The sequence below is a fragment of the Anabas testudineus genome, chromosome 2 (assembly GCF_900324465.2).
Source record: "Anabas testudineus chromosome 2, fAnaTes1.2, whole genome shotgun sequence".
In the NCBI taxonomy this organism is placed as follows: Eukaryota; Metazoa; Chordata; class Actinopteri; order Anabantiformes; family Anabantidae; genus Anabas; species Anabas testudineus.
The window spans coordinates 529,028-556,226 of NC_046611.1; the positions used below are offsets into that span (position 1 = coordinate 529,028).

The 27,199-nt window shown below is 40.8% G+C and overlaps 1 pseudogene and 3 gene segments (V, D, J or C); 1 reads left to right on the forward strand and 3 right to left on the reverse strand.

Annotated features, from left to right (window-relative positions):
• Positions 1 to 3,996: 3,996 nt before the first annotated feature.
• LOC113164919 lies at positions 3,997 to 11,071 on the reverse strand. The segment is given in 3 exon segments: positions 3,997 to 4,443; positions 4,524 to 5,032; positions 10,989 to 11,071. Coding segments are annotated over 2 exon segments (378 nt in total).
• On the reverse strand, positions 9,093 to 11,001 carry LOC113164916. The segment is given in 4 exon segments: positions 9,093 to 9,539; positions 9,620 to 9,937; positions 10,227 to 10,517; positions 10,594 to 11,001. Coding segments are annotated over 4 exon segments (1,326 nt in total).
• Positions 11,072 to 13,837: 2,766 nt separating the features above from the next.
• LOC113164913 overlaps positions 13,838 to 27,199 on the reverse strand; it is a 35,212-nt gene continuing 21,850 nt past the window's right edge. The window contains 4 exon segments of the C gene segment in view: positions 13,838 to 14,232; positions 14,313 to 14,630; positions 14,920 to 15,210; positions 15,287 to 16,000. Coding sequence covers positions 13,895 to 14,232; positions 14,313 to 14,630; positions 14,920 to 15,210; positions 15,287 to 15,665 — 1,326 coding nt within the window.
• LOC113163956 lies at positions 18,436 to 21,853 on the forward strand (annotated as a pseudogene).

The window sequence follows — 27,199 nt, forward strand, 5'->3', positions numbered from 1 at the left end:
GACTGATCTCTTCTCCTATAATATTCAGGGATGAAGCATAAGAATGCAAAATAAGATGATGCCTTAAATGTGCTTCTGTTCCTTTTTTATTTAAAATGTATTTCCAGTTTCATTGTTAGTCACAGACACTCTTTCATTTGACTTTGGGATCTTGTGTGGATTGTCACGATCCCTGCCTGGCCTTGCCCTCTGTCTATCTACCCCTTATTATCAGCTTCAACTGCGCTCCAGCCGCCCTTCATAAGCTCCCTCACTCAACACCACTGTCAGGTTTCATGCTGCTCCCAGCAACACAACAACTAGTAGACTTGTCTTCCCGGCTCTCTCTCTCTCTCTGGAGCCTCTTCCTGGGTTCTGCCCCTGGATTATGGACTTTTGTAGGGTTTCTCCTCCTTTTGGTAGAGATATTCTGTTGCTACTTGCTTACTTGAGTTATTTGCAGTGATATTTTTTGTTGTAACACCGTTTTATGTTCTTGTTTATTGAATTCACAGTTTGGGTTGATGCTCTTTGGACTGAGCTCCTTGAGTGTTTATGTTTAGTTGCTGCTTTGGGTTTTCCCACGTGCCTTCTGTTACCCTCTTTCCCTGCGTCCCACTTCATATACCCGTGTGCAAATAAAGTGTCTGGCAATTTAATCGGGTCCTTAAAACACTGATATAAGTCAATATGCAAATAAATACTCGGGCAGATGCATTTCTTGCTTCGAGGAAGTTCATCTGTAGTTCTGTTGGTTTCCTCAAAGTTTCAGGGCTACAGGTGTGGAGCCAGTGGTGCAGACAGAGGACGCAGTGTCTCTCTGCAGATGATATGTTTAGAAACCTGGGAAACTGAAAGATCAGAGCTTCACGGCATGTTGGGCAAAGTGACGTTTCCTGTGGTGTGACTGAGAGGAAAACTAAACCACATCACACGCTCACTAATTCCAAAAGTGAGTGTGTGAAAAATCTTTTATTTGCATGTGTCCAGATCTGATCTGCTGCAGGTTTTCATTTCACCATAAAAATAAATATGATCAAAAACGAAAAACGAAGATACGTTTAATGAAACTATGAAATGCAAACTCACGTACAGAATACATCTAATATTATATTTGTACTACAGTACAGTTTATATACATGTGTATTTACAGGTTCCTGGAATTGAACATGAACCGTGATCTGATTGTCACCAAACTCACAAATCTCATCAGACGCTATGTTTACGAGCTGATAAAACAAACAGTTCTGATCTTTCACCTTATTTCTAAACAAGAAAAAGTAAGTGTTTTAATAATTGGTTTGAACTTTTGGCCACAACAACCTCTTCCCGTAGCTGTGGATTAGACCTAAACAACAAATCAACTCCTTTGGATTCAGGTCTGGGTTCTGACTAGTCCAACACATTAGGTGGATTTTGTGTCTCTGATGTTCTTTATTTACTCTGAATTTTAGGGTTATTGTCTTGTTCCTTGTCCTGTTCCATCACCCAGCTTCTCCAGACATCATCCTGCAGGATTTCTTGATGAACTTAATGTTTGGGAATTCATCTTCCCTCAACAATGACAGGAGGTCCAGGTCCAGAGGCAGCAAAGCCCCAAATAACAGTGCTTCACTTTCTTTTTCTATCATATTTAGTGCTGCATGTTCTTCACAAACAGCTCTGTTGTGGTTTCATCTGTCCAAGACATTTTCTCAGTAGGGTTGTGAGGTGTTACAGGGGTCTTTGACAAACGTCAGGTGTGTTGCTGCGTTTGTCTGGAGTGGCCTCCTCCGTGCTTTCCTTTAATGAAAACCATGCCCATTTTATGGTTGACACATGAACAAAGACGTTAACCAGCTTCAACTAATCCTTTAACTCTGCAGCTGTTACTGGTTCTTTGTCACCTCACTGAACATCCTTGTGTCTTTGGACTGATCTTGGCCTAAAGAAAGAAAAGCTAATATAAAACAGAGCTAACAAAGGCCAAAACAATTAGTACAAAAACCGGCTCATTGAGAAACCAAAGTCCAAAGACATCATCAGGTCCTTAACCAAAACCTACATTGTGTAGCTCAGGGTCTGCCGAGGTATTAAAATGTCTCAGGAGTACTGCAGGTAGAGAGTAGTACTGATGACAGTACTAGCAGATCTGGACATGTCTCGTAGAGGTCACCACTGAGAGCTTAGAGTGTCTCTCTGTCTGTCTTATGAAGCAGATAGGAACAAGACAAATATCTCTAGAGGGAAACAGAACGGTTTAAAAATGAACACTGAACTATCACTGAAGAATCCAGTGATAAAAATAATAGTTACGATAAAGACAACAATACTACTGCTCAGCAGTATTTATAGTACATTATATACTGCATTCAGTAGACAGTCACAGGTTTAGTACTAGGAGAAAAAATGAAAATACGTATTGGACAGCAGGAAAAGTATCAGTATGTGTTACAGTAGAGGTAGTAGTGATAAAGACAGTAGCACTAGTACTTGCAGTACAGTATCATGCAGTATAGTTACAGTGGTAGTAGTAGTAGCTCTATCTGGTGTCACAAACTTGTTACTGCAGAAAAACTCTGACATTTAACTTCGGGTTTTATTTCAGAGTAGAGTCAGTTTACACACAGAGTGCAGTAGAGTACAGATATACTGTGTACTTCATACTTAATTTAGTAGTTTTGTTGAGATTCACACTCACATGTTCAGGGACTCAGTGGACGTTTTTATCCACGTGGGTAAAGTAACATTTTTATGATACCAAGTGTGTAGCAAACCTTCAGGCAGCAGGTTCTGTGATTTTGGATTATTTGTTTCCATTTCCTGGTTTCCTTTTCTTTACATTTCTACTTCCCATCACAAGTGGAGTTGGAAAACACCAAAACCAAACAGGTCCACAGAGTGAACAGGAAACGAAAGCAAAACTGTGAGGTCGTTGTTACAGCACAGGTCCATCAGTTTGGTAGTTTGTCGGGTTTTAGTATGTGCTATAGTACTATAATATAATATTTATTTCTACACATTTTCATTGGGTTTAATAGAAACTAATAATGATGATCTGTCCTATTTTCCAACTTATTTCAGTTTCGTTCTTAGTGACTGCTGCTGATCATTCGACGACTGAGTTCGTGTTGGGATTCGTGTTGATATGCAAATAGAGACGCAGTTAGTTGTGTCTCTTCTTTTGAGAGAGTTTACCAGTAGTTCTGTTGGGTTTCCACAAAGTTTCACTACTACAGGTGTGGAGCCAGTGGTGCAGAGAGATGACACAGACAGCATGATATGTTTAGAAACCGGGAAACTCACCAGTTTACCGTATGTTGAGTGGACGTGGTTCCCTGGGACTCAAATTAAAAGCTGGTTGTGTTGCTCACTACCCCTCATGTTCATATGGCCTCTAATTAGTATCTGTCTGAAATAATTTATCACATATATAGTAGGTTATAACGTGCGGCCGTCTGTGGATCCATCTCATCCTATATTCTCACCTCATCTGAAAAGTGAAAGCTTAGTGATTCAGTGTGGAGTTTCACGGAGGTGGAGAGTTGCCACAGTGTGGACCTTCACTACAGTCCATCGTTCTGAGCAGAAGAATAGGGTCAACAACATTGTTAAATGTTTCTCCTCATGCACCAGGACGTGGTAAATGTCCTAAACTTGCTGCTTAATTCCATTTTGAAGTGTAATGTTATTCCACAAACTGGACACATCGTAGGATCTTATAAAGATTTGTAACAATCACGTTTTCTGGATTAAAATAGTCTCTTAAACATTACGTTTCAATACAACTAATCAGTCACCATGTAGTGGAAGAAATAAAAAGGAGATGAACAGGACGTCTTTGACTTTTGATTTGCTTTCCTTCGATTCATGTTTTGTTTCAGGAAGGTTTTAATCTCTCTTAATATTTTCTGATTCTAATAAGAATTCTAATAAAGCGTGATGCACTCACTGACCACTGCCACGTGTGGATGTTCAGTAAACTGACACAACAATTCTCATATAAAACACTGAAGTCACTCAAGAACAAGGAAGAAACAGTTTCTGTGCAACATTTATTTCAAACAGAGAAAACTTCAAGCTGTCAGACATTGTGACAAACACAGCTATGGATACAATACAAACGCCACATTTGAAGCGTGTTCTGCTATTTGTCACACTCCACTGAGTTGTTAATAGTCTTAGACACTCCTCGGGGCCTCACGATCCGATCGTTCCCGACAGGCCAGACGTTGCAGGAGAACATTTTCTTCCCGTTCCACTTTTCTGGGCTGGTCTTGTACACACTAGCTACTAAGTAGGACCCAGTTTTGGTCTTCTGTGGAGGGAAGTCGATGCCATCCTCATAATTTCCGTCCCCTTCGGACCAGGCGATGTAGTAATCCTGCAGCACCCGACCAGAGACCAGACACACCAGAGAGACCTCAGCCGAGCCGATGTCCTCCTCAGGGAGGATGTGGACCGTCACCGTCGGCTCTGACCCATCTGAAACAAACACTCGGTTTCTCAGTCTGACATGTTTGTGTGTGTAGAACAGATTCACTGATCACGGCTCCAACTGTTACCTCCTGTGTGGACTCTCAGCTCTCGGGTAATCGGTGTCATATCTGCTCTTCCAGCAGAACAGCTCAGATTACTGGCTGTTTTCCAGACACTGTGAGAAGTAGTCAGAGTGCTGGTTTTCCTTGACCCATCACTGCTAGTGTTGGTTGTTACATTAGGGCTCTTGAAAACTCGTCCATCGATCTTCCAGGTGACTGTAGTTTCCTCCACTGCGCTCTTGTCCTGTCCAGTGATGACGCACTCGAACTTTGCCTGGTTGTGGGTGAACACTGTTTTGGAACTTGGACGATTCAGTGTCACATTGACACGTGAGCCTGAAGTAAAGAACAAAGATCAGTGAGAACCTTTCCAAACACTAGATACACATGTGAACATTATGGTCAGTATGTTCACATGACCACAGTTTAACCACTTACCGTGTAACTGCTGCTCTAGCACATTAACACCGTGCTGAATAGATGTGACCTTTATCTGAGTATGAAAATCTTTTTGTGTCTCCAGTGATTCATACCTTCAGATGTTGCTCAAATACCTTTGAAGTCTCGTTTCTGAATGTACAATCTTTGTATTTAGTATTTAGTTTCGTACTTTTCCTCTGTCTGGTCTTTTAAAGTAAGGTGGAGAGAAGGTTGGAAGTTTGATGCACACATTTGGCAGCGTGACAGCAGAGTGATCAGAGTTAGCAGCAAGCAGAAGCCCTGAGTAACCACCCAGGACACAGAGCGCACATTTAAATACTCACCATCGTACCATAACTTACCGAGGTTGGTACAGGGTTTTTAAACCACTTGAGGTGCAGAAGAGTCTGACTGACGAGGACCCGGACTCACCTTCACACGTCATGAGTTAATATTTCATCTCTCTTTCCGTTGACAAATGCAGCAGTTCATTTAAAAAATCTGCTGCATCACAGCGTAACTATTAAAAACATAACGCCGTTTGCACTTTAGTTAAAGAGAAACATATTCAACATAAACCTTTTCCAGTCAGTGAATGAATGTATCAGAACACTTACAAGACAGATCCAGTAAGATTTCAACATCTGGATCCAACTGTATTTGTTGGTTTTCTCAGCTGGAAGATTTTATACTGAAGTCAGAGACGTGAATCACTTTCATTTGGTTCCACTGAAATCTGAAATCAAAAATTGATATAATCACATAAACATCACAGGTCTTCACTTGCTCATTTTAAAGAATTCTTTTCTCAGTTTAACCTTTTTATTTTATTGTAGCTACTGAAGCAGTACATTTTTTTTATGAAGTAAGTTAATTGAAAGTTAAGGTATAGTCTCTCCAATCATTTTAAAATGAGGGTTACCTGAATCAACTGGGACTTCTCGTGCTGCACCACATGTGTTGCTCTCTGGAAATTGGGAAGTGATTCAGATTGGATCCGACTGAGAGTTTCCATTCCCACAGAAATGTTTGTCCATTTCTCCGGTCCAGTCCTTCCCCTTCTCGGATTTTCCTTCATCTTCACCTAGGGACAAAAAGAAGAACAGACATCATACATGTAGTGAAAGTCGTGGTTTTGTCTCCTCATCAGTTTGCAGCGACATAAATACTGATGAAGGAGATACAGAATTTGCATGGACCCCTCCACCTAGTGATGATCAAATGAATATTTATTAGCTGAAGCTCAGACTCTGGATTTCAAAAAGTCGTCGTGTGATTTAGACGCTGATCAGAGATAAACATCAGTAGTTTCAGCTGATGTACGTGTGTCAGACAAAATGTTGAGTTCAAAAGAAAATAGTAAAATGTGAACACACTCCAACCAGGAGATGAAGAATCCTGGTGACTGATCAGCTGCGGGTCACTCTACGATCTTCAGTAAATATGTTCAACAGTTTGAATTATCCTGCACTAAAATATGGCACTAACTGAAGTTTGTGGTGTTCATTACTACTGTCAGGCCTAGTGTTGGATAGAAGGGTTTACGAACGCTGCAGCTTCAGACCTGATGAATCCATGTAGTACTGATTACTGTGCAGGTCAATCTCTGATTGTCTGGCCGTAGCATCCGACCGGCTGCTGGCTCCAAAGACCAAACACACACATTCATCACACAGAGCACATCAAGTATGACGTACAGACATAGAGTCTTACAGCTGTCCCTCAAAGTTCAGGAGGATTTGTGAATTCTGTGAAAAATATCAGAGCGTTTTAAATTGTGAGTGGAAGCATGAAGCTGAATGGTTTCAGTGGCTGCAGTAGTTCCTGCAGCATCCAGAACAGCAGCTGCAGCGTGAACGGACACTTGATATTTTGAGAAGGGTGAAACATGCTGAACTGGTGGGATCAAGGAGAACAGCATTAATGAAGTAAGTACAAGTAATACTAGTAAGAAGTAACAGGTACTTACAGTACAGCAGTAAAAGGATCAGCCTTTATGACAGTGGTGGAAATGGTGACAAAGACAATAGCACCAGTACTAGTAGTCGCAGTACTACAGTTGGCTTCAGTAGCTCAGGTGGTAGAGCAGTCGTCTACAAACCTGGGTCAGGGGTCGGGGGTTCGATTCCTGGTCCCCCTGGCTTTGGACACACTCTCATGTACTGTCTGACAGGGGATGGCAGAAGTGGCTCCATCTTGTGTCACAAACTTGTTACTGCAGAAAATCTCCAAAAGCAAATACTTAACTTGAAGTTAGTACACACAGTACACACAGTAGTGTACTGTAGTTGTAGTAGTGGTAGTAGTAGTAGCAGCAGTAGCAGTAGTAGTCGTACTGCAGTGGACACTACTGTAGTAGTAGCAAGTAGTAGTCGTACTGCAGTAGTAGTACTGCAGTGGACACTACAGTAGTAGTAGCAGCAGTAGTAGTACTGCAGTGGACACTACTGTAGAAGTAGTACTACTACTAAAGGTCCTTTCAGCCTTTTTATTCACAGTATCTGGAACGAAGCGTTTACACTTCTTCACATTTCTCACTGAGCTGCAGATCAACCAAAGGTTCTTTTAGGAAGTCCAGACATTTAACGTTGATTCTTTTTGTCGTTTAGAACATGTTCCTGGAGGTTCTAATATCACATGTTCCTGGAGGTTCTAATATCACATGTTCCTGGAGGTTCTAATATCACATGTTCCTGGAGGTTCTAATATCTCCGCCAGCAGCAGCAGGTGGTGAGACTAGGTACGTAGGTGGAGGTCTGGATCTCCTGGTGCTGACACACAGCAGTAGTAGTACTACTGACAGTACTGTCAGTAGTACTACTACTACTGTAGTAGTACCACTGACAGTACTGTCGTTAATAGTAGTAGAATAAAAGCAGCTCTCCCTCTCTGGTGGATCACGTCACCTTGGACTTTACATCCTGTAAAAATGAAGGATTATAATAACTTTGAGGTTTAGCTGCATGAAGGCTGATGGAGAAGTTCAGACTGACATCAAACGCCTGTTATTTATTGTACTGCTGAATATAACATAAAAACTATGATCCAGATTAAAACAGTAATGTTAGTCATGCTCTTTTTATTAGTGGCTCATCAACTGACGCCTGAATTCATGTTTGGCTTCATGCTCATATTCAAATAAAGACTTGGACAGGTTCCTTTGTAGATTTTTTATATACTCGTGTGCAAATAAAGTGTCTGGCAATTTAATCGGGTCCTTAAAACACTGATATAAGTCGATATGCAAATAAGACTTGGGCAGATGCATTTCTTGCTTCGAGGAAGTTCATCTGTAGTTCTGTTGGTTTCCTCAAAGTTTCAGGGCTACAGATGTGGAGCCAGTGATGCAGACAGAGGACGCAGTGTCTCTCTGCAGATGATATGTTTAGAAACCTGGGAAACTGAAACCGTCTCAGCTGAACTCATAGGAGACGTTTATGGTGCGCAGAGTCGTGTTAACTGAAAGTAAAACTAACCCATAAAAGGTCACATGCTCACTAATACTCATATTAGTATCAGTGTCTTTAGTTAGTTTTTATAAATTCACATAAATTAGTAGGAACTGCAGTTTTTTTTTATTGTTTTACAATAAGATAAAAGTTTAATGACATTTTTGAATTTACTTAAAATGATTTATCCTCATGCTCCAGGACACAGTCACAGTGTCTAACTTGTTACTTAAAGATGAATTTGATTTTGGATTTTCCTACAATTGTAGGACAATAACCGTACCATCATTATTACATACAAAGTGGACAATAATAAAATAATAATAACAATTTAAAATGGATTGATTTTGTGCATATTAATTAAAAATACACAGAAAAACTGAAAGAAAAAATTTGTGTGACGAGTTATTCATAGCATTTTATTAATGTCAGAGAAACGTCGTCGTCCCTTCACACACCTCAATAATCTTTCTCTAACCTGCCTGAAGCCAAAGACGTCACCGTTTGTCTCCTGCTCTTCTGTGCTGAAGATGAGAAAAGGAGATCAACGCAGCACTGTCTCTGTTGAGACCAGTCAGTCACATTACTGATGAACACCGTATATCTTATTGTAAATGAATCTGTAGCTGTTCTATTTTAGAGAACCTGCAGTTGATCAGGCTCAGTATCACAGTGCAGAAGACAGAGGAGCTGAAGCAACTCAGAACAAAACCGAGAGAAGAAACAGTTTCTGTGCAACATTTATTTCAAACAGAGAAAACTTCAAGCTGTCAGACATTGTGACAAACACAGCTATGGATACAATACAAACGCCACATTTGAAGCGTGTTCTGCTATTTGTCACACTCCACTGAGTTGTTAATAGTCTTAGACACTCCTCGGGGCCTCACGATCCGATCGTTCCCGACAGGCCAGACGTTGCAGGAGAACATTTTCTTCCCGTTCCACTTTTCTGGGCTGGTCTTGTACACACTAGCTACTAAGTAGGACCCAGTTTTGGTCTTCTGTGGAGGGAAGTCGATGCCATCCTCATAATTTCCGTCCCCTTCGGACCAGGCGATGTAGTAATCCTGCAGCACCCGACCAGAGACCAGACACACCAGAGAGACCTCAGCCGAGCCGATGTCCTCCTCAGGGAGGATGTGGACCGTCACCGTCGGCTCTGACCCATCTGAAACAAACACTCGGTTTCTCAGTCTGACATGTTTGTGTGTGTAGAACAGATTCACTGATCACGGCTCCAACTGTTACCTCCTGTGTGGACTCTCAGCTCTCGGGTAATCGGTGTCATATCTGCTCTTCCAGCAGAACAGCTCAGATTACTGGCTGTTTTCCAGACACTGTGAGAAGTAGTCAGAGTGCTGGTTTTCCTGGACCCATCACTGCTAGTGTTGGTTGTTACATTAGGGCTCTTGAAAACTCGTCCATCGATCTTCCAGGTGACTGTAGTTTCCCTCACTGCGCTCTTGTCCTGTCCAGTGATGACGCACTCGAACTTTGCCTGGTTGTGGGTGAACACTGTTTTGGAACTTGGACGATTCAGTGTCACATTGACATTGACACGTGAGCCTGAAGTAAAGAACACAGGTCAGTGAGAACCTTTCTAAACACTGGATGCACATTTTAATATTTCAATTACATGATTGCTGTAAACACTAAACTGTCCGTGCTGAACAGATGATAGATTTATTTATGTGATAGACCATTTGCAGGTTTATCTTTACAAATATCAACAAATTAAAATACATACAAGTGTGTTACGTGTTTTTCCACCAATGATCTTTGACCCCTAAAACCATAATCATGAGCATAAATAAAACCTTGGTTACAGATCATAAACTCAACAACCCTGTCTTACCTTCGAGCTTCACGGTGCTCTCTGTGGATCGGAAACACTCGTGTTCTGCTCTGCATGTCACATGCTTCAGTCGTTCCCACTGACTTGAGGAAACGCTCAGTGTACTGACCACATGAGTCGTGTTTCTGTCCCGGTTCACCGTGTTACTTGGTGAAACTCTCCCATCCAGCAGCCAGGTGACCTCAGCATCAAATCCAGTGCAGATCACACATGTTGCTTTCACTGCTTTCACTGACTCCGTTCTGAAGCTGGATATGTCCACGTGAATGGAAGGAGGGGTTCTCGGTTGAACTGCAGGAACAAATATTTGCTCACATTCTTGTGATAGAGCAGCAGCATATTAGCACGTGTAGCCACAGATACTTACTCTGACAAATACTTATTGACTTAAGAAACTCGGCGCCGTTGTGAGTGGATCTGCAGGTGAAGCTTGATCCTTTCTCCCACTCGTTGATGTTTGGTTTAATCTCACTGCTCAGACTGAAGGTTTTCTCCACTCCCGCCACACTCTGCAGCTTCTGCTGGGTTTCCTCCGTGTTCAGAGGCCGATTGTTCTGTTTCCACTCCACACTCAGTCTGTCTGGGAAATAACCACTCAGGGTGCAGGTGAGTCTGACTGGCGTGGCCCCGATTTCACCTTCCCACACAGGCTGCAGGGAGATGTTTGGAGAGACGACCCGTGACTCTGAGATGGAGCAGATCGTCTTCAGTGTCATCGTTAGACTTGAACATTTGAAATATCTCATTTCCAGTGATTCATACCTTCAGATGTTGCTCAAATACCTTTGAAGTCTCGTTTCTGAATGTACAATCTTTGTATTTAGTATTTAGTTTCGTACTTTTCCCCTGTCTGGTCTTTTAAAGTAAGGTGGAGAGAAGGTTGGAAGTTTGATGCATACATTTGGCAGCGTGACAACAGAGTGATCAGAGTTAGCAGCAAGCAGAAGCCCTGAGTAACCACCCAGGACACAGAGCGCACATTTAAATACTCACCATCGTACCATAACTTACCGAGGTTGGTACAGGGTTTTTAAACCACTTGAGGTGCAGAAGAGTCTGACTGACGAGGACCCGGACTCACCTTCACACGTCATGAGACGACACAGTCCTAAAAGGAACAGAGCTGTCAAATCTACACATGTACCTATTGAGGTGATTGACAGGTGATGACAAACATTTTGAAACAATACAACTTGATCAGAAGTGTTGTCTAAAGCCAACACAGGATTCTGGACTTGGATTCGGGTCCTCCCTCCACACCAAACGCAGCAGTCACTCTCCATTAATACATGTAGCTTCATTCTTTCAAAAACACATGTGTTTCAGTTTAGCTGCTTAAATGTTATTTTCTGGAGACACAATGAAAATGGTAAACCAATATTACAGAGAATTATACTGTTAATTTAGGGAAATTCATTAATTAAAGCGTTACTAAAAGTAAAAAGTACAAGTAAGGTAAGATTAAAAAAATAATATGAAACAAATTGCATGTTACAAATAAGAGATTAAACTTTTATTTAATAAGATAAAAGATGAACAAAATAATTAATGTGACACTTACAAAACAAATTCCATCACATTTTAACATCTGGATCAAGCCGACTCTTAAAAATCTTTTATACTGAAGTCAGAGACGTGAATCACTTTCATTTGGTTCCACTGAAATCTGAAATCAAAAATTGATATAATCACATAAACTATGCATTTGCTTATTTTACAGAATTAAATAATGGGGATCTGTATGTTGAAGTAAATAATATATTAAATAAATGAACATGCAATGTCTGAAATATTAATTAAAATCATGAAACTTAAATTCACATTTCTAATTACTTACCATAAATTCATTATGTAATACTAATATTCTACTAATGACAACAAACTATATATATGTATATAAATACACATACATATTATTTATATATATATGGTAATTGTAGCTAATGAAGTGGTGAATGTTACAACAGGCTTAATTTAACAAAGAACAGAATCTAAAGATCACAACTTACTGTAAAATTCTCTGTCACCAATAATCACATTTAAAGATGAAATACAGTCACTAAAAATATTATTTTAAAATGTGGATTACCTAAATAAACTTTGACATCGAGCTGCGCTACACGTGTCCACGTGGCGGTTCTGTTTTCTCTGGACATGGGGAAACAAAACGTGATAGATTTATTCCACTGCCACAGTCCAGCTCCAGATCCTCCTCCTCATCGTCTGAGGTTGGTTCCTTCATGTTTCCTGCACAGCTCAGTTTCTGGTTCAGACTCTGACTCAGACCTGGGAGACAGACGAGAAGAGAAGAAGCATCATACATGAAGTGAAAGTCGTGTGATTCTGTTTCCTCATCAGTTTGCAGTGACATAAATAAACATAGAGATTGATCATTTGCATTGACGCAAATTGATTGATGAATGTTTAGCTGAAGCCTGCGACTCAGAGAAAATGTTGAAATATGAAACAACAGTCTTTGCTTTGTACATATATCCTGAATTAAATTGGTGTGTTTATTAAATACACACAGTACACACAGTACATATACTGTATGCAAATAGAATCTACACTAAAGTGCTCTCGGACTTCTGAAGTGTAAATGTGCTAGTATTAGTACTACAGCGTAAGTAGTATTAGTAGTGTAATGTCACATTGGATATAATTTAATTTTTAAAACAGTTACAGTACCTTTAGTACTAATGTACTGTTACTAATGTACTGTTACTGTTACTAATATAATGTTACTGTTACTAATGTACTGTTACTAATGTACTGTTACTAATGTACTGTTACTGTTACTAATGTACTGTTACTGTTACTAATATAATGGTACTGTTACTAACGTACTGTTACTGTTACTAATATACTGTTACTGTTAATAATGTACTGTTACTAATGTACTGGTACTGTTACTAATATAATGTTACTGTTACTAATGTGCTGTTACTAATGTACTGTTACTAATGTACTGTTACTGTTACTAATATAATGTTACTGTTACTAATGTACTGTTACTAATGTACTGTTGCTAATGTACTGTTGCTAATGTACTGTTGCTAATGTACTGTTACTGTTAATAATGTACTGTTACTAATGTACTGGTACTGTTACTAATATAATGTTACTGTTACTAATGTACTGTTACTAATGTTACTGTTACTAATGTACTGTTACTAATGTACTGTTGCTAATGTACTGTTACTGTTAATAATGTACTGTTACTAATGTACTGGTACTGTTACTAATATAATGTTACTGTTACTAATGTGCTGTTACTAATGTACTGTTACTAATGTACTGTTACTGTTACTAATGTACTGTTACTGTTACTAATATAATGGTACTGTTACTAACGTACTGTTACTGTTACTAATATACTGTTACTGTTACTAATGTGCTGTTACTAATGTACTGTTACTAATGTACTGTTACTGTTACTAATGTACTGGTACTGTTACTAATATAATGTTACTGTTACTAATGTGCTGTTACTAATGTACTGTTACTAATGTACTGTTACTGTTACTAATGTACTGTTACTGTTACTAATATAATGTTACTGTTACTAACGTACTGTTACTGTTACTAATATAAACTTCAAGCTGTCAGACATTGTGACAAACACAGCTATGGATACAATACAAACGCCACATTTGAAGCGTGTTCTGCTATTTGTCACACTCCACTGAGTTGTTAATAGTCTTAGACACTCCTCGGGGCCTCACGATCCGATCGTTCCCGACAGGCCAGACGTTGCAGGAGAACATTTTCTTCCCGTTCCACTTTTCTGGGCTGGTCTTGTACACACTAGCTACTAAGTAGGACCCAGTTTTGGTCTTCTGTGGAGGGAAGTCGATGCCATCCTCATAATTTCCGTCCCCTTCGGACCAGGCGATGTAGTAATCCTGCAGCACCCGACCAGAGACCAGACACACCAGAGAGACCTCAGCCGAGCCGATGTCCTCCTCAGGGAGGATGTGGACCGTCACCGTCGGCTCTGACCCATCTGAAACAAACACTCGGTTTCTCAGTCTGACATGTTTGTGTGTGTAGAACAGATTCACTGATCACGGCTCCAACTGTTACCTCCTGTGTGGACTCTCAGCTCTCGGGTAATCGGTGTCATATCTGCTCTTCCAGCAGAACAGCTCAGATTACTGGCTGTTTTCCAGACACTGTGAGAAGTAGTCAGAGTGCTGGTTTTCCTGGACCCATCACTGCTAGTGTTGGTTGTTACATTAGGGCTCTCGAAATCTCCTCCATCGATCTTCCAGGTGACTGTAGTTTCCCTCACTGCGCTCTTGTCCTGTCCAGTGATGACGCACTCGAACTTTGCCTGGTTGTGGGTGAACACTGTTTTGGAACTTGGACGATTCAGTGTCACATTGACATTGACACGTGAGCCTGAAGTAAAGAACACAGGTCAGTGAGAACCTTTCTAAACACTGGATGCACATTTTAATATTTCAATTACATGATTGCTGTAAACACTAAACTGTCCGTGCTGAACAGATGATAGATTTATTTATGTGATAGACCATTTGCAGGTTTATCTTTACAAATATCAACAAATTAAAATACATACAGGTGTGTTACGTGTTTTTCCACCAATGATCTTTGACCCCTAAAACCATAATCATGAGCATAAATAAAACCTTGGTTACAGATCATAAACTCAACAACCCTGTCTTACCTTCGAGCTTCACGGTGCTCTCTGTGGATCGGAAACACTCGTGTTCTGCTCTGCATGTCACATGCTTCAGTCGTTCCCACTGACTTGAGGAAACGCTCAGTGTACTGACCACATGAGTCGTGTTTCTGTCCCGGTTCACCGTGTTACTTGGTGAAACTCTCCCATCCAGCAGCCAGGTGACCTCAGCATCAAATCCAGTGCAGATCACACATGTTGCTTTCACTGCTTTCACTGACTCCGTTCTGAAGCTGGATATGTCCACGTGAATGGAAGGAGGGGTTCTCGGTTGAACTGCAGGAACAAATATTTGCTCACATTCTTGTGATAGAGCAGCAGCATATTAGCACGTGTAGCCACAGATACTTACTCTGACAAATACTTATTGACTTAAGAAACTCGGCGCCGTTGTGAGTGGATCTGCAGGTGAAGCTTGATCCTTTCTCCCACTCGTTGATGTTTGGTTTAATCTCACTGCTCAGACTGAAGGTTTTCTCCACTCCCGCCACACTCTGCAGCTTCTGCTGGGTTTCCTCCGTGTTCAGAGGCCGATTGTTCTGTTTCCACTCCACACTCAGTCTGTCTGGGAAATAACCACTCAGGGTGCAGGTGAGTCTGACTGGCGTGGCCCCGATTTCACCTTCCCACACAGGCTGCAGGGAGATGTTTGGAGAGACGACCCGTGACTCTGAGATGGAGCAGATCGTCTTCAGTGTCATCGTTAGACTTGAACATTTGAAATATCTCATTTCCAGTGATTCATACCTTCAGATGTTGCTCAAATACCTTTGAAGTCTCGTTTCTGAATGTACAATCTTTGTATTTAGTATTTAGTTTCGTACTTTTCCCCTGTCTGGTCTTTTAAAGTAAGGTGGAGAGAAGGTTGGAAGTTTGATGCACACATTTGGCAGCGTGACAACAGAGTGATCAGAGTTAGCAGCAAGCAGAAGCCCTGAGTAACCACCCAGGACACAGAGCGCACATTTAAATACTCACCATCGTACCATAACTTACCGAGGTTGGTACAGGGTTTTTAAACCACTTGAGGTGCAGAAGAGTCTGACTGACGAGGACCCGGACTCACCTTCACACGTCATGAGACGACACAGTCCTAAAAGGAACAGAGCTGTCAAATCTACACATGTACCTATTGAGGTGATTGACAGGTGATGACAAACATTTTGAAACAATACAACTTGATCAGAAGTGTTGTCTAAAGCCAACACAGGATTCTGGACTTGGATTCGGGTCCTCCCTCCACACCAAACGCATATAATGTTACTGTTACTAATGTGCTGTTACTGTTACTAATATAATGGTACTGTTACTAACGTACTGTTACTGTTACTAATATACTGTTACTGTTACTAATGTGCTGTTACTAATGTACTGTTACTAATGTACTGTTACTGTTACTAATGTACTGTTACTGTTACTAATATAATGGTACTGTTACTAACGTAATGTTACTGTTACTAATGTACTGTTACTGTTACTAATGTACTGTTACTGTTACTAATATAATGTTACTGTTACTAACGTACTGTTACTGTTACTAATATACTGTTACTGTTACTAATGTGCTGTTACTAATGTACTGTTACTAATGTACTGTTACTGTTACTAATGTACTGTTACTGTTACTAATATAATGTTACTGTTACTAATGTACTGGTACTGTTACTAATATAATGTTACTGTTACTAACGTACTGTTACTGTTACTAATGTACTGTTACTGTTACTAATGTAATGTTACTGTTACTAATGTACTGTTACTGTTACTAATATACTGTTACTGTTACTAATGTGCTGTTACTACTGTACTGTTACTAATGTACTGTTACTGTTACTAATGTACTGGTACTGTTACTAATGTAATGTTACTGTTACTAATGTGCTGTTACTAATGTACTGTTACTAATGTACTGTTACTGTTACTAATGTACTGTTACTGTTACTAATATAATGTTACTGTTACTAACGTACTGTTACTGTTACTAATATACTGTTACTAATGTAATGTACTGTTACTAACGTACTGTTACTGTTACTAATGTACTGTTACTGTTACTAATATAATGTTACTGTTACTAATGTACTGTTACTGTTACTAATGTAATGTTACTAATGTACTGTTACTGTTACTAATGTAATGTTACTGTTAATAATGTAATGTTACTGTTACTAATATACTGTTTACTGTTACTAATGTACTGTTACTGTAACTAATGTAATGTTACTAATGTACTGTTACTGTTACTAATATACTGTTTACTGTTACTAATGTACTGTTACTGTTACTAATATACTGTTTACTGTTACTAATGTACTGTTACTGTTACTAATGTAATGTTACTAATGTACTGTTACTGTTACTAATGTACTGTTACTGTTACTAATGTAATGTTACTAATGTACTGTTACTGTTACTAATGTACTGTTTACTGTTACTAATGTACTGTTACTGTTACTAATATACTGTTTACTGTTACTAATGTACTGTTACTGTTACTAATGTAATGTTACTAATGTACTGTTACTGTTACTAATGTACTGTTACTGTTACTAATATACTGTTTACTGTTACTAATGTACTGTTACTGTTACTAATGTAATGTTACTAATGTACTGTTACTGTTACTAATGTAATGTTACTGTTAATAATGTAATGTTACTAATGTAATGTTACTGTTACTAATATACTGTTTACTGTTACTAATGTACTGTTACTGTTACTAATATACTGTTTACTGTTACTAATGTACTGTTACTGTTACTAATGTAATGTTACTAATGTACTGTTACTGTTACTAATGTACTGTTACTAATGTACTGTTACTAATGTACTGTTACTGTTACTAATGTACTGTTACTGTTACTAATGTACTGTTACTGTTACTAATATACTGTTTACTGTTACTAATGTACTGTTACTGTTACTAATATACTGTTTACTGTTACTAATGTACTGTTACTGATACTAATATACTGGTTACTGTTACTAATGTACTGTTACTGTTACTAATGTACTGTTACTGTTACTAATATACTGTTACTGTTACTAATATACTGTTACTGTTACTAATGTACTGTTACTGTTACTGATGTACTGTTACTGTTACTAATATACTGTTACTAATGTACTCTTACTAATGTCCCAGCTGTGGCCTACCTCCAGTAGGGGTCCTTAGGCAAGACCTCCTCACGCTGCCCTGCCTACCCTTGTACCTTGTACTGACTTGTAAGTCGCTTTGGATAAAAGCGTCTGCTAAATGACTAAAATGTAAATGTAATGTACTGTTACTGTTACTAATGTACTGTTACTAATGTACTGTTACTAATGTACTGTTACTGTTACTAATGTACTGGTACTGTTACTAATGTACTGTTACTGTTACTAATGTACTCTTACTAATGTACTGTTACTGTTACTAATGTACTGGTACTATTACTAATATACTCTTCTTAAGTACTGTTACTAATGTAACAGTACTTAGGAACAGTATATTAAAATCAAAAACCAGTCCTGTTTGTTACTGTGTACCGTCCTCCTGTCCCTTACTCTGAGTTTTTAACTGAATTCTCAGATTTTCTATCTGATTTAGTTCTTAGTGCAGAGTCATTATAGTGGGTGACATTAATATCCATGTAGATGTTGATGATAACTGCCTCAACACTGACTTTAATTCACTATTAGACTCCATTGGTTTTACCCAAAATGTAAATAAACCCACTCACTGTTTTAATCACACCCTTGATCTTATTCTGACATACGGTGTGGAAGTTGATCAGTTAATAGTTTTTCCCCAAAACCCTCTTTTATCTGACCATTTCTTAATTACATTTGAATTTACAGTACCAGACTTTACTAAACCTACAGATAAGATTCACTACAGTAGATGTTTATGTGAAAATGCTGTTGACAAATTTAAGGAACTGATTCCATCTTTTATTTCAGAGCCATGTACCAACACAGAGGAAGGCAGTTATTTCAATGTTACTCCAGTACAATGGGACTATCTTGTTAATAGTACTGGTGCTTCACTTGGAACAATACTTGATACTGTTGCTCCTCTGAAAAAGAAACTAGTGAGTCAGAGGAAGTTAACTCTATGGTAAAATTCACAAATCCGTAGCTTAAAGCAGAAATCACGTAAGCTGGAAAGGAGGTGGCGTTCCACCAATTTAGATGAATATTGCCTAGCCTGGAAAGATAGTTTAATAATATATAAAAAAGTCCTGCGTAAAGCTAGAACTTCATATTACTCCTCATTAATAGAGGCAAATAAGAACAACCCTAGGTTTCTTTTCAGCACTGTAGCCAGGCTGACAAAGAGTCATAGCTCTGTTGAGCCTAGTATTCCCTCAACTCTCAGCAGCAATGACTTTATGATTTTATATATTATTTCTTTACAAATAAAATCATAACTATTAGAGAAAAAATTGATCAGATCCTCCCTGCATATAGCATGGACTGTACAACAACTCTAGATTCATCTGTAAGACCACGCTCTTACTTAGACTGCTTCCTCCCCGTAGATCATTCTGAATTTCAGTAATTAATTCCTCTAAACCATCAACATGTCTCTTAGATCCCATCCCGACTAGACTCCTCAAGGATGTCTTACCTTTGGTCAGCACGTCCATATTAGATCAGATCAATCTATGTTTACAAATAGACTATGTACCACAGGATTTTAAGGTTGCTGTAGTCAAGCCCCTGCTCAAAAAGCCTACTCTGGACTCAGGGGTCTTAGCGAATTATAGACCAATATCCAATCTGCCCTTTATCTCTAAAATCCTTGAAAAGATAGTTTCTAAGCAATTGTACGACCACCTGTGTAGCAATAACTTGTATGAAGATTTCCAGTCAGGATTTAGAGTACATCATAGTACAGAAACAGCACTGGTAAAGGTCACTAATGATCTTCTATTGGCATCAGATGATGAGCTACTCTCTATACTCGTCATGTTAGATCTTAGTGCTGCATTCAACACTATAGATCACAACATTTTATTACACAGACTGGAACATGTCATTGGAATCAAAGGAACAGCACTAGAGTGGTTTAAATCATATCTATCAGATAGATTTCAGTTTGTACACGTTAATGATGAGTCTTCCATGCACAGCAAAGTTAGCTATGGAGAACTGTCAGGAGTTTGTCACCTATGATGAGTTTCACTCCTTGCTAAGAAACCCTCCTTAGGGTAACACCCTGAGAGAGTGCACCGAGGCAGTACCTTGTTCTTTTATTTATAGTCTTGTGATATAAGAATGTACACAGTGTGAGTGGGTGTGATTATGTGTATTTGTGTATGTCTGTGTGTGGGAACCGGGCTATTCCGGTCCTGGGGTCTGTCAGTTATGTGTTATGGGTGAAGGTGCGAGTAAGAATCATGTCTGCTCAACCAAGGTAACGTGAGTACAGAGTGTGACAATATGATTAGCTTCACAGTTTTCTCTTAACAGAGTTCCACAGGGATCTGTGCTTGGACCGATTCTTTTCACTTTATATATGTCTCCTTTAGGCAATATTATTAGGAAACACTCTATAAATTTCCATTGTTATGCAGATGATACCCAGCTATACTTATCTATGAAACCAGGAGAAACTAATCAATTAGTCAAACTTCAGGAATGCTTAAAAGACATAAAGACCTGGATGTCCTCCAATTTCCTTCTCCTAAATCCAGACAAGACAGAGGTTATACTGTTTGGGCCTAAAAATCTCAGAGACACTATGTCTAAACACATTCTCACCATTGATGACTTAGTACTGGCTTCAAGTAATACTGTAAGAAACCTCGGAGTTATGTTTGATCAGGATATCTCCTTCACTTCATACATCAAAGAAATCTCTAGAACTGCCTTTTTTCACCTGAGAAACATTAAAGTTAAAATTAGGAGCATCCTGTCCCAAAGTGATGCTGAAAAACTAGTCCATGCATTTGTTACTTCCAGACTGGACTATTGTAATTCATTATTAATAGTTTGTCCCAATAACTCATTAAAGAGCCTCCAGTTAATCCAAAATGCTGCAGCCAGAGTTCTGACTGGAATTAGCAAGAGAGATCATATTTCTCCCACGTTAGCTTCTCTCCATTGGCTCCCTGTAAAATCCAGAATTGAATTTAAAATTCTTCTCCTCACTTATAAATCCATTAATAATCAGGCTCCATCTTATCTCAAAGAACTCATTGTTCCATATCTTCCAAGCAGAACTATGCGTTCTCAGACTGCAGGTTTACTTGTGGTTCCTAGAGTTTCCAAATGTAGAATGGGAGGCAGAGCCTTTAGCTATCAAGCCCCTCTCCTGTGGAACCAGTTCCCAGTTCAGGTTCTGGAGGCAGACACCCTCTCCACATTTAAGACTTAAAACTTTCCTTTTTTATAAAGCTTATAGTTAGAGATGGATCAGGTGACTCTGAACCATCTCTTAGTTCTGCTGCTATAGGTTAGTCTGCTGGGGGACCTCTACTGATAAACTGAGCTCCTCTCCTCTCTCCTTTCTCCTCTATCCAATCAAATTCTACCATTTCATGTCATTAACTTTGTGTCTTCTCTCTCTTTTAGTTGTGTTTCCTCCTCTCTGTCTCCCTCTCTCTGTACTTTTCTGCAGGTATCCTCGGCCTGGAGTTGTACATCTCCAGAATCCAGTTGACCTGCCCAATGTTCTTGATGCTTGTTGTTTTCTCATTGCCTGCTGTTCTTTTCTCTCTTCTCTTTCCACTCACCCCAACCGGTCGAGGCAGATGGCCGCCCACTATGAGCCTGGTTCTGCTGGAGGTTTCTTCCTCTAAAGGGAGTTTTTCCTCTCCACTGTTGCCCAAAAGTTTGCTCAAATGGGATTGTTGGGTTTTCTCTATAATTTTTTGTATAAATATTTTCTGTAAGGTCTTAACACTAGAACTACGAGAGACAGGTCAAATGACAACCTGCCCCCTGTGGACAGCTGCTTTTATTATGTAAAAATGGTCGTTACGGGGTGGGGGGTTGTCGCTGACTTACCACAAGAGGAAGGGAGGCCGGCTGAAGCTCTGCCTCACCAAGACATCCACACACATCTTCTTCTTCCTTCTCCAAAGCGGGATGACAAGTCGTCTTTGGTGCTTTATCCGTTCGTCACATAACAAATACATAGAACTAACTAACGCATCCACACAGTGTGACACGGAGCGGGACCGGACACCGTAACACGCCATCGAAGCAGTTCTCCAAAGCGGGACGACAAGTCTTTGTCTTTGTATTACAGGATTTATATAGCTGCTTACAGGTGCTGCAACCTGGTACCTGTAACACTACCTGTAGAACACTACAGGGAGAGACCCTGGGGGAGACCCTGGGGGAGACCCTGGGGGAGACCCTGGGGGTGGAGCTGGACCCTCTACATGTTGTAGCTGAGAGGAGGATGCTGTCCAAACTCCTCTCAATCCTGGACAATCCCTCCCACCCACTGCACAGTGTGTTGACCTGACAGAGGAGCACATTCAGCCAAAGACTTATTAACATGAAGTCCACAGAGAACCACAGGAGATCCTTTCTACCTGTGGCCATCAATCTGTACAATTCCTCCCCCGTCTGTAAGGGGTGGGGGAAATGAAAATTGATGTCCTACATCTGCTGTTATTCCACCATGGACTATAAATATTGACCCAATTTCATTCATCCATTCTACATATTCTGTACATGTATTGAGTTTCTGTATTGATGTTTTTGTGTATTTATGTTGATGTGGATCTTTCCTGGTTGTGGTTCCTTGTCTTTCTTGTGTTTTTTCTTTAATGAGGCAAAACAATTTCCCTCTGGGATTAATAAAGTTTTTTGAATCTTGAATCTGAAGGGATGATGTCATCTCAAAAACATGTTTTCTATATTTGTATTTTTAGTCATTTCAGACTCGTTCAGAGACAGTTTTTGACCACAATAACAAAAGTGTTCAGAAGAAAAACCACATCCTCCTCCTTCACACTCGAGTCTGACGAGAGCTGGCTGGAGTTGGCTGACAAAGCTCAGAAGTTACGTTTTGTCCTATTTGTCTCATCACGCTTTGCTTCACTGCTGAAATCTTTTCTTTTTTTCCAAAAGGAAAAAGACTAAACTGGACCATGATCCAAAAAGATCTCCCTCAAACCTCAGTAAGATTACGCTGAAGAAGCAAATGTCATGTGAGTCTCCCAGTGACAAACTGATTATAAAACAGCTTGTTCGGTCTCTGCACATCTGCACACATCAAGACAGGAGAATTAAATTAAACAAACACTGAGATCTTTACTTTACATGCCCATGCGTGTTTTTATTAGTTTTTAAAATACGTGAAAAGAAGCCTTTGCCTTAGAGGGTTCCTGAGCAGGATTGAAGAAATGTTGTCACAGGCTTTAACCACGAGGAGCAGCAGCAGCAGGTGCAGAGACTCTGCAGGTGGACGTCTGGATCTCCTGGTACTGAAACACAGCAGCAGTAGTACTGAGTACTGATGTAGGTGTAGGTGTAGCCCTTGATTATATGATAAAATCTCCCAGTAACATAAGTTAGTTAAGTTATTGGTAGCGAGAAGTAGTAAAAGTACTAAGATCAGAACAATATATAGTAATTGATAGTGACAATAGCAGTAATCTAGCCATAGGGGTTGCAAGCCAGTGACTTCTGTGCCGGTCCCAAGCCCGGATAAATAGAGAGGGTTGCGTCAGGAAGGGCATCCGGCGTAAAAATTGCCAAAAAACCATGCGAATCATTCACAAGACTTTCATACCGGATCGGTCGAGGCCCGGGTTAACAACGACCGCCACCGATGCTGTTAACCTACAGGGTGCCGGTGGAAATTTGACTACTGTTGGTCGAAGAAAGAGGGGAGTCGAAGGGTCCGTGGGCAGAGAGAGAAGGGAAAATGCAGGAACATAGGTTTGAGAATACGGACTCTTAACGTTGGTACGATGACAGGGAAAGGCAGAGAGCTGGCAGACATGATGGAGAGAAGAAAGGTAGATGTTCTGTGTGTGCAGGAGACAAGGTGGAAGGGCAGCAAGGCACGTAGTATCGGAGGAGGATACAAACTGTTCTACCATGGTGTGGATAGGAAGAGAAACGGGGTAGGAGTGATCTTGAAGGGGGAGTTTGTGAACAATGTTCTAGAGGTGAAAAGAGTCTCAGACAGGGTGATGAGCATAAAGCTAGAAATTGAAGGGGTGATGGTGAATGTAGTCAGTGGGTATGCGCCACAGGTTGGCTGTGAGTTAGAAGAGAAGGAGAGATTCTGGAGTGAGTTTGATGAGGTCATAGAGAGTATCCCCAGAGGAGAGAGAGTTGTTGTTGGAGCAGACTTCAATGGGCATGTTGGTGAGGGCAACAGAGGTGATGAGGAGGTGATGGGCAGGTTTGGTGTGAAGGAAAGGAATCTGGAAGGACAGATGGTGGTGGACTTTGCTAAGAGGATGGAAATGGCTGTAGTCAACACTTACTTCCAGAAGCGAGAGGAACATAGAGTGACATACAGAAGTGGAGGTAGGAGTACGCAGGTGGACTACATCCTATGTAGACGAGGTCATTTGAGAGAGGTTAGTGACTGCAAAGTGGTGGTAGGAGAGAGTGTAGCCAGACAGCACCGCATGGTGGTGTGTAAGATGACTCTGGAGGTCAGGAAGAAGAAGAGAGGGAAGACAGAAAAGAAGACCAAGTGGTGGAAGTTAAAGAATGAAGAAACTTGTGAGGAATTCAGGCAGAAGTTGAGACAGGTTCTGGGTGGTCAGGATGAGCTTCCAGATGACTGGGAAACTACAGCAGAAGTTATCAGGGAAACAGGTAGGAAGGTGCTAGGTGTGTCATCTGGAAAGAGGAAAGAAGGTAAAGACACTTGGTGGTGGAATGAGGAAGTACAGGAATGCGTCCAGAGGAAGAGGTTGGCTAGAAGGAAGTGGGATGTAGAAAGGACTGAGGAAAGTAGACAGGAGTACAAGGAAGCGCAGCGTAGAGTGAAGAGGGAGGTGGCAAAGGCCAAACAGAAAGCTTACGATGAGCTGTATGACAGTTTAGACACAAAGGAAGGAGAGAAGGACTTGTACAGGCTAGCCAGACAGAGAGATAGAGATGGGAAGGATGTGCAACAGGTAAGGGTGATTAAGGACAGAGATGGAAAGGTGCTAACAACCCAGGAGAGTGTGCAGAAAAGATGGAAGGAGTATTTTGAGGATCTGATGAATGAGGAAAATGACAGGGAAAGAAGAGAGGAAGATGTTGATGTTGTGGAGCAGGAAATAGAAGAGATTGGAAAGGATGAGGTTAGGAAGGCTCTGAAAAGGATGAAGAGTAGGAAGGGTGTTGGTCCTGATGACGTACCTGTGGAGGTGTGGAAGTGCTTAGGAGAGACAGCAGTGGAGTTTCTAACCAGTTTGTTCAATAGGATTCTAGAGAGTGAGAAGATGCCTGAGGAATGGAGGAGAAGTGTTCTGGTTCCGATCTTTAAGAACAAGGGTGACACGCAGAACTGCAGCAACTATAGAGGAATAAAGTTGATGAGCCACACAATGAAGCTGTGGGAAAGAGTAGTGGAAGCCAGGCTTAGGAAGAAGGTGGAGATTTGTGAGCAGCAGTATGGTTTCATGCCCCGTAAGAGCACCACTGATGCTGTTTTTGCTTTGAGAATGTTAATGGAAAAGTACAGAGATGGTCAGAAGGAGCTTCACTGTGTCTTTGTAGATTTAGAGAAGGCGTATGACAGGGTGCCGAGGGAGGAGCTGTGGTACTGTATGAGGTCGTCGGGAGTGGCAGAGAAGTACGTCAGAGTAGTTCAGGACATGTATGAGAGAAGTATGACGGTGGTGAGATGTGCTGTAGGTCAGACAGAGGAGTTCAAGGTGGAGGTGGGACTACACCAAGGATCAGCTTTGAGTCCCTTCTTGTTTGCTATGCTGATGGACAGGCTGACAGATGAGGTCAGACAGGAATCTCCCTGGACAATGATGTTTGCGGATGACATTGTGATTTGCAGTGAGAGTAGAGAGCAGGTAGAGGAACAGCTGGAGAGGTGGAGGTTTGCTCTGGAAAGAAGAGGCATGAAGGTCAGTCGTAGTAAGACAGAATACATGTGTCTGAACAAGAGGGATCAAGGTAGAAGCGTTAGGTTACAGGGGGCTGAGGTGAAGAAGGTACAGGAGTTTAAGTACTTAGAGTCAACAGTTCAGTGTGATGGAGAGTGTGGAAAAGAGGTGAAGAGGCGAGTGCAGGCAGGTTGGAGCGGGTGGAGGAAAGTGTCAGGAGTGTTGTGTGACAAAAGAGTGTCAGCAAGACTCAAAGGAAAGGTGTACAAGACAGTGGTGAGACCAGCTCTGCTCTATGGGTTAGAGACGGTAGCAGTGAGACAGAGACAAGAGGCTGAGATGGAGGTAGCAGAGATGAAGATGTTGAGGTTCTCCTTAGGAGTGACCAGGTTAGACAGAATAAGGAACGAGTACATCAGAGGGACGGCTCACGTTGCCTGTGTTAGCGACAAAGTCAGAGAGGTCAGACTGAGATGGTTCGGACATGTTCAGAGGAGGGATAGTGAGTATATTGGTAGAAGGATGTTGGAGATGGAGCTGCCAGGCAGGAGGGCAAGAGGACGACCAAAGAGGAGATATATGGATGTCTTAACAGAGGACATGAGGTTGGCTAGTGTTAGGGTAGAAGATGCCCATGATAGAGTTAGGTGGAGAAGGATGATTCGCTGTGGTGACCCCTGATGGGAAAAGCCGAAAGAGAAGAAGAAGATAGTGACAATAGCAGTAAATAGCAGAGGCAGTAGAAGTAACAAAGTTACTACAAGTAATTTACAGCAGTACCAGCAGTAACTAAGTATTGTCATCGTCCTGTTTTCTGGTCAGTTGGACTTTCTCTCTGTTCCTGATCACCTGACTCTGTACTCCCATGTGTTCACAGCTGATCACCTGCTGGACTGTAAACACCTGACAGCTTGTTCAGCTTCACTACTGCAGGATCCAGTGTTTTACTCTGTGGTTTTCTTGGGCTCTTGTCTGTTGTGTCCTGGATTCTTGGCTGGATTCTGGACTGTGAACTGGTCTGTTTACTTATATCTAACTCAGCTCTTCCTGCTTGTTGGTCTGTGTCTGGTAGTTTAAAACAAAACATGGAGTTAGTAGTTTGTAGCAGCAGCACCTAGAAGCAGCAGCAGTAGGTCAACAGCACCTGGTTCTCCCAGGTGAAAGGTGAAAGGTCGTTCACCTGCTCGTTACTCTTCTTCTTCTGCTTCTTCTTCAAACACAGTGACACAGAAACTGAACCTGGCAGC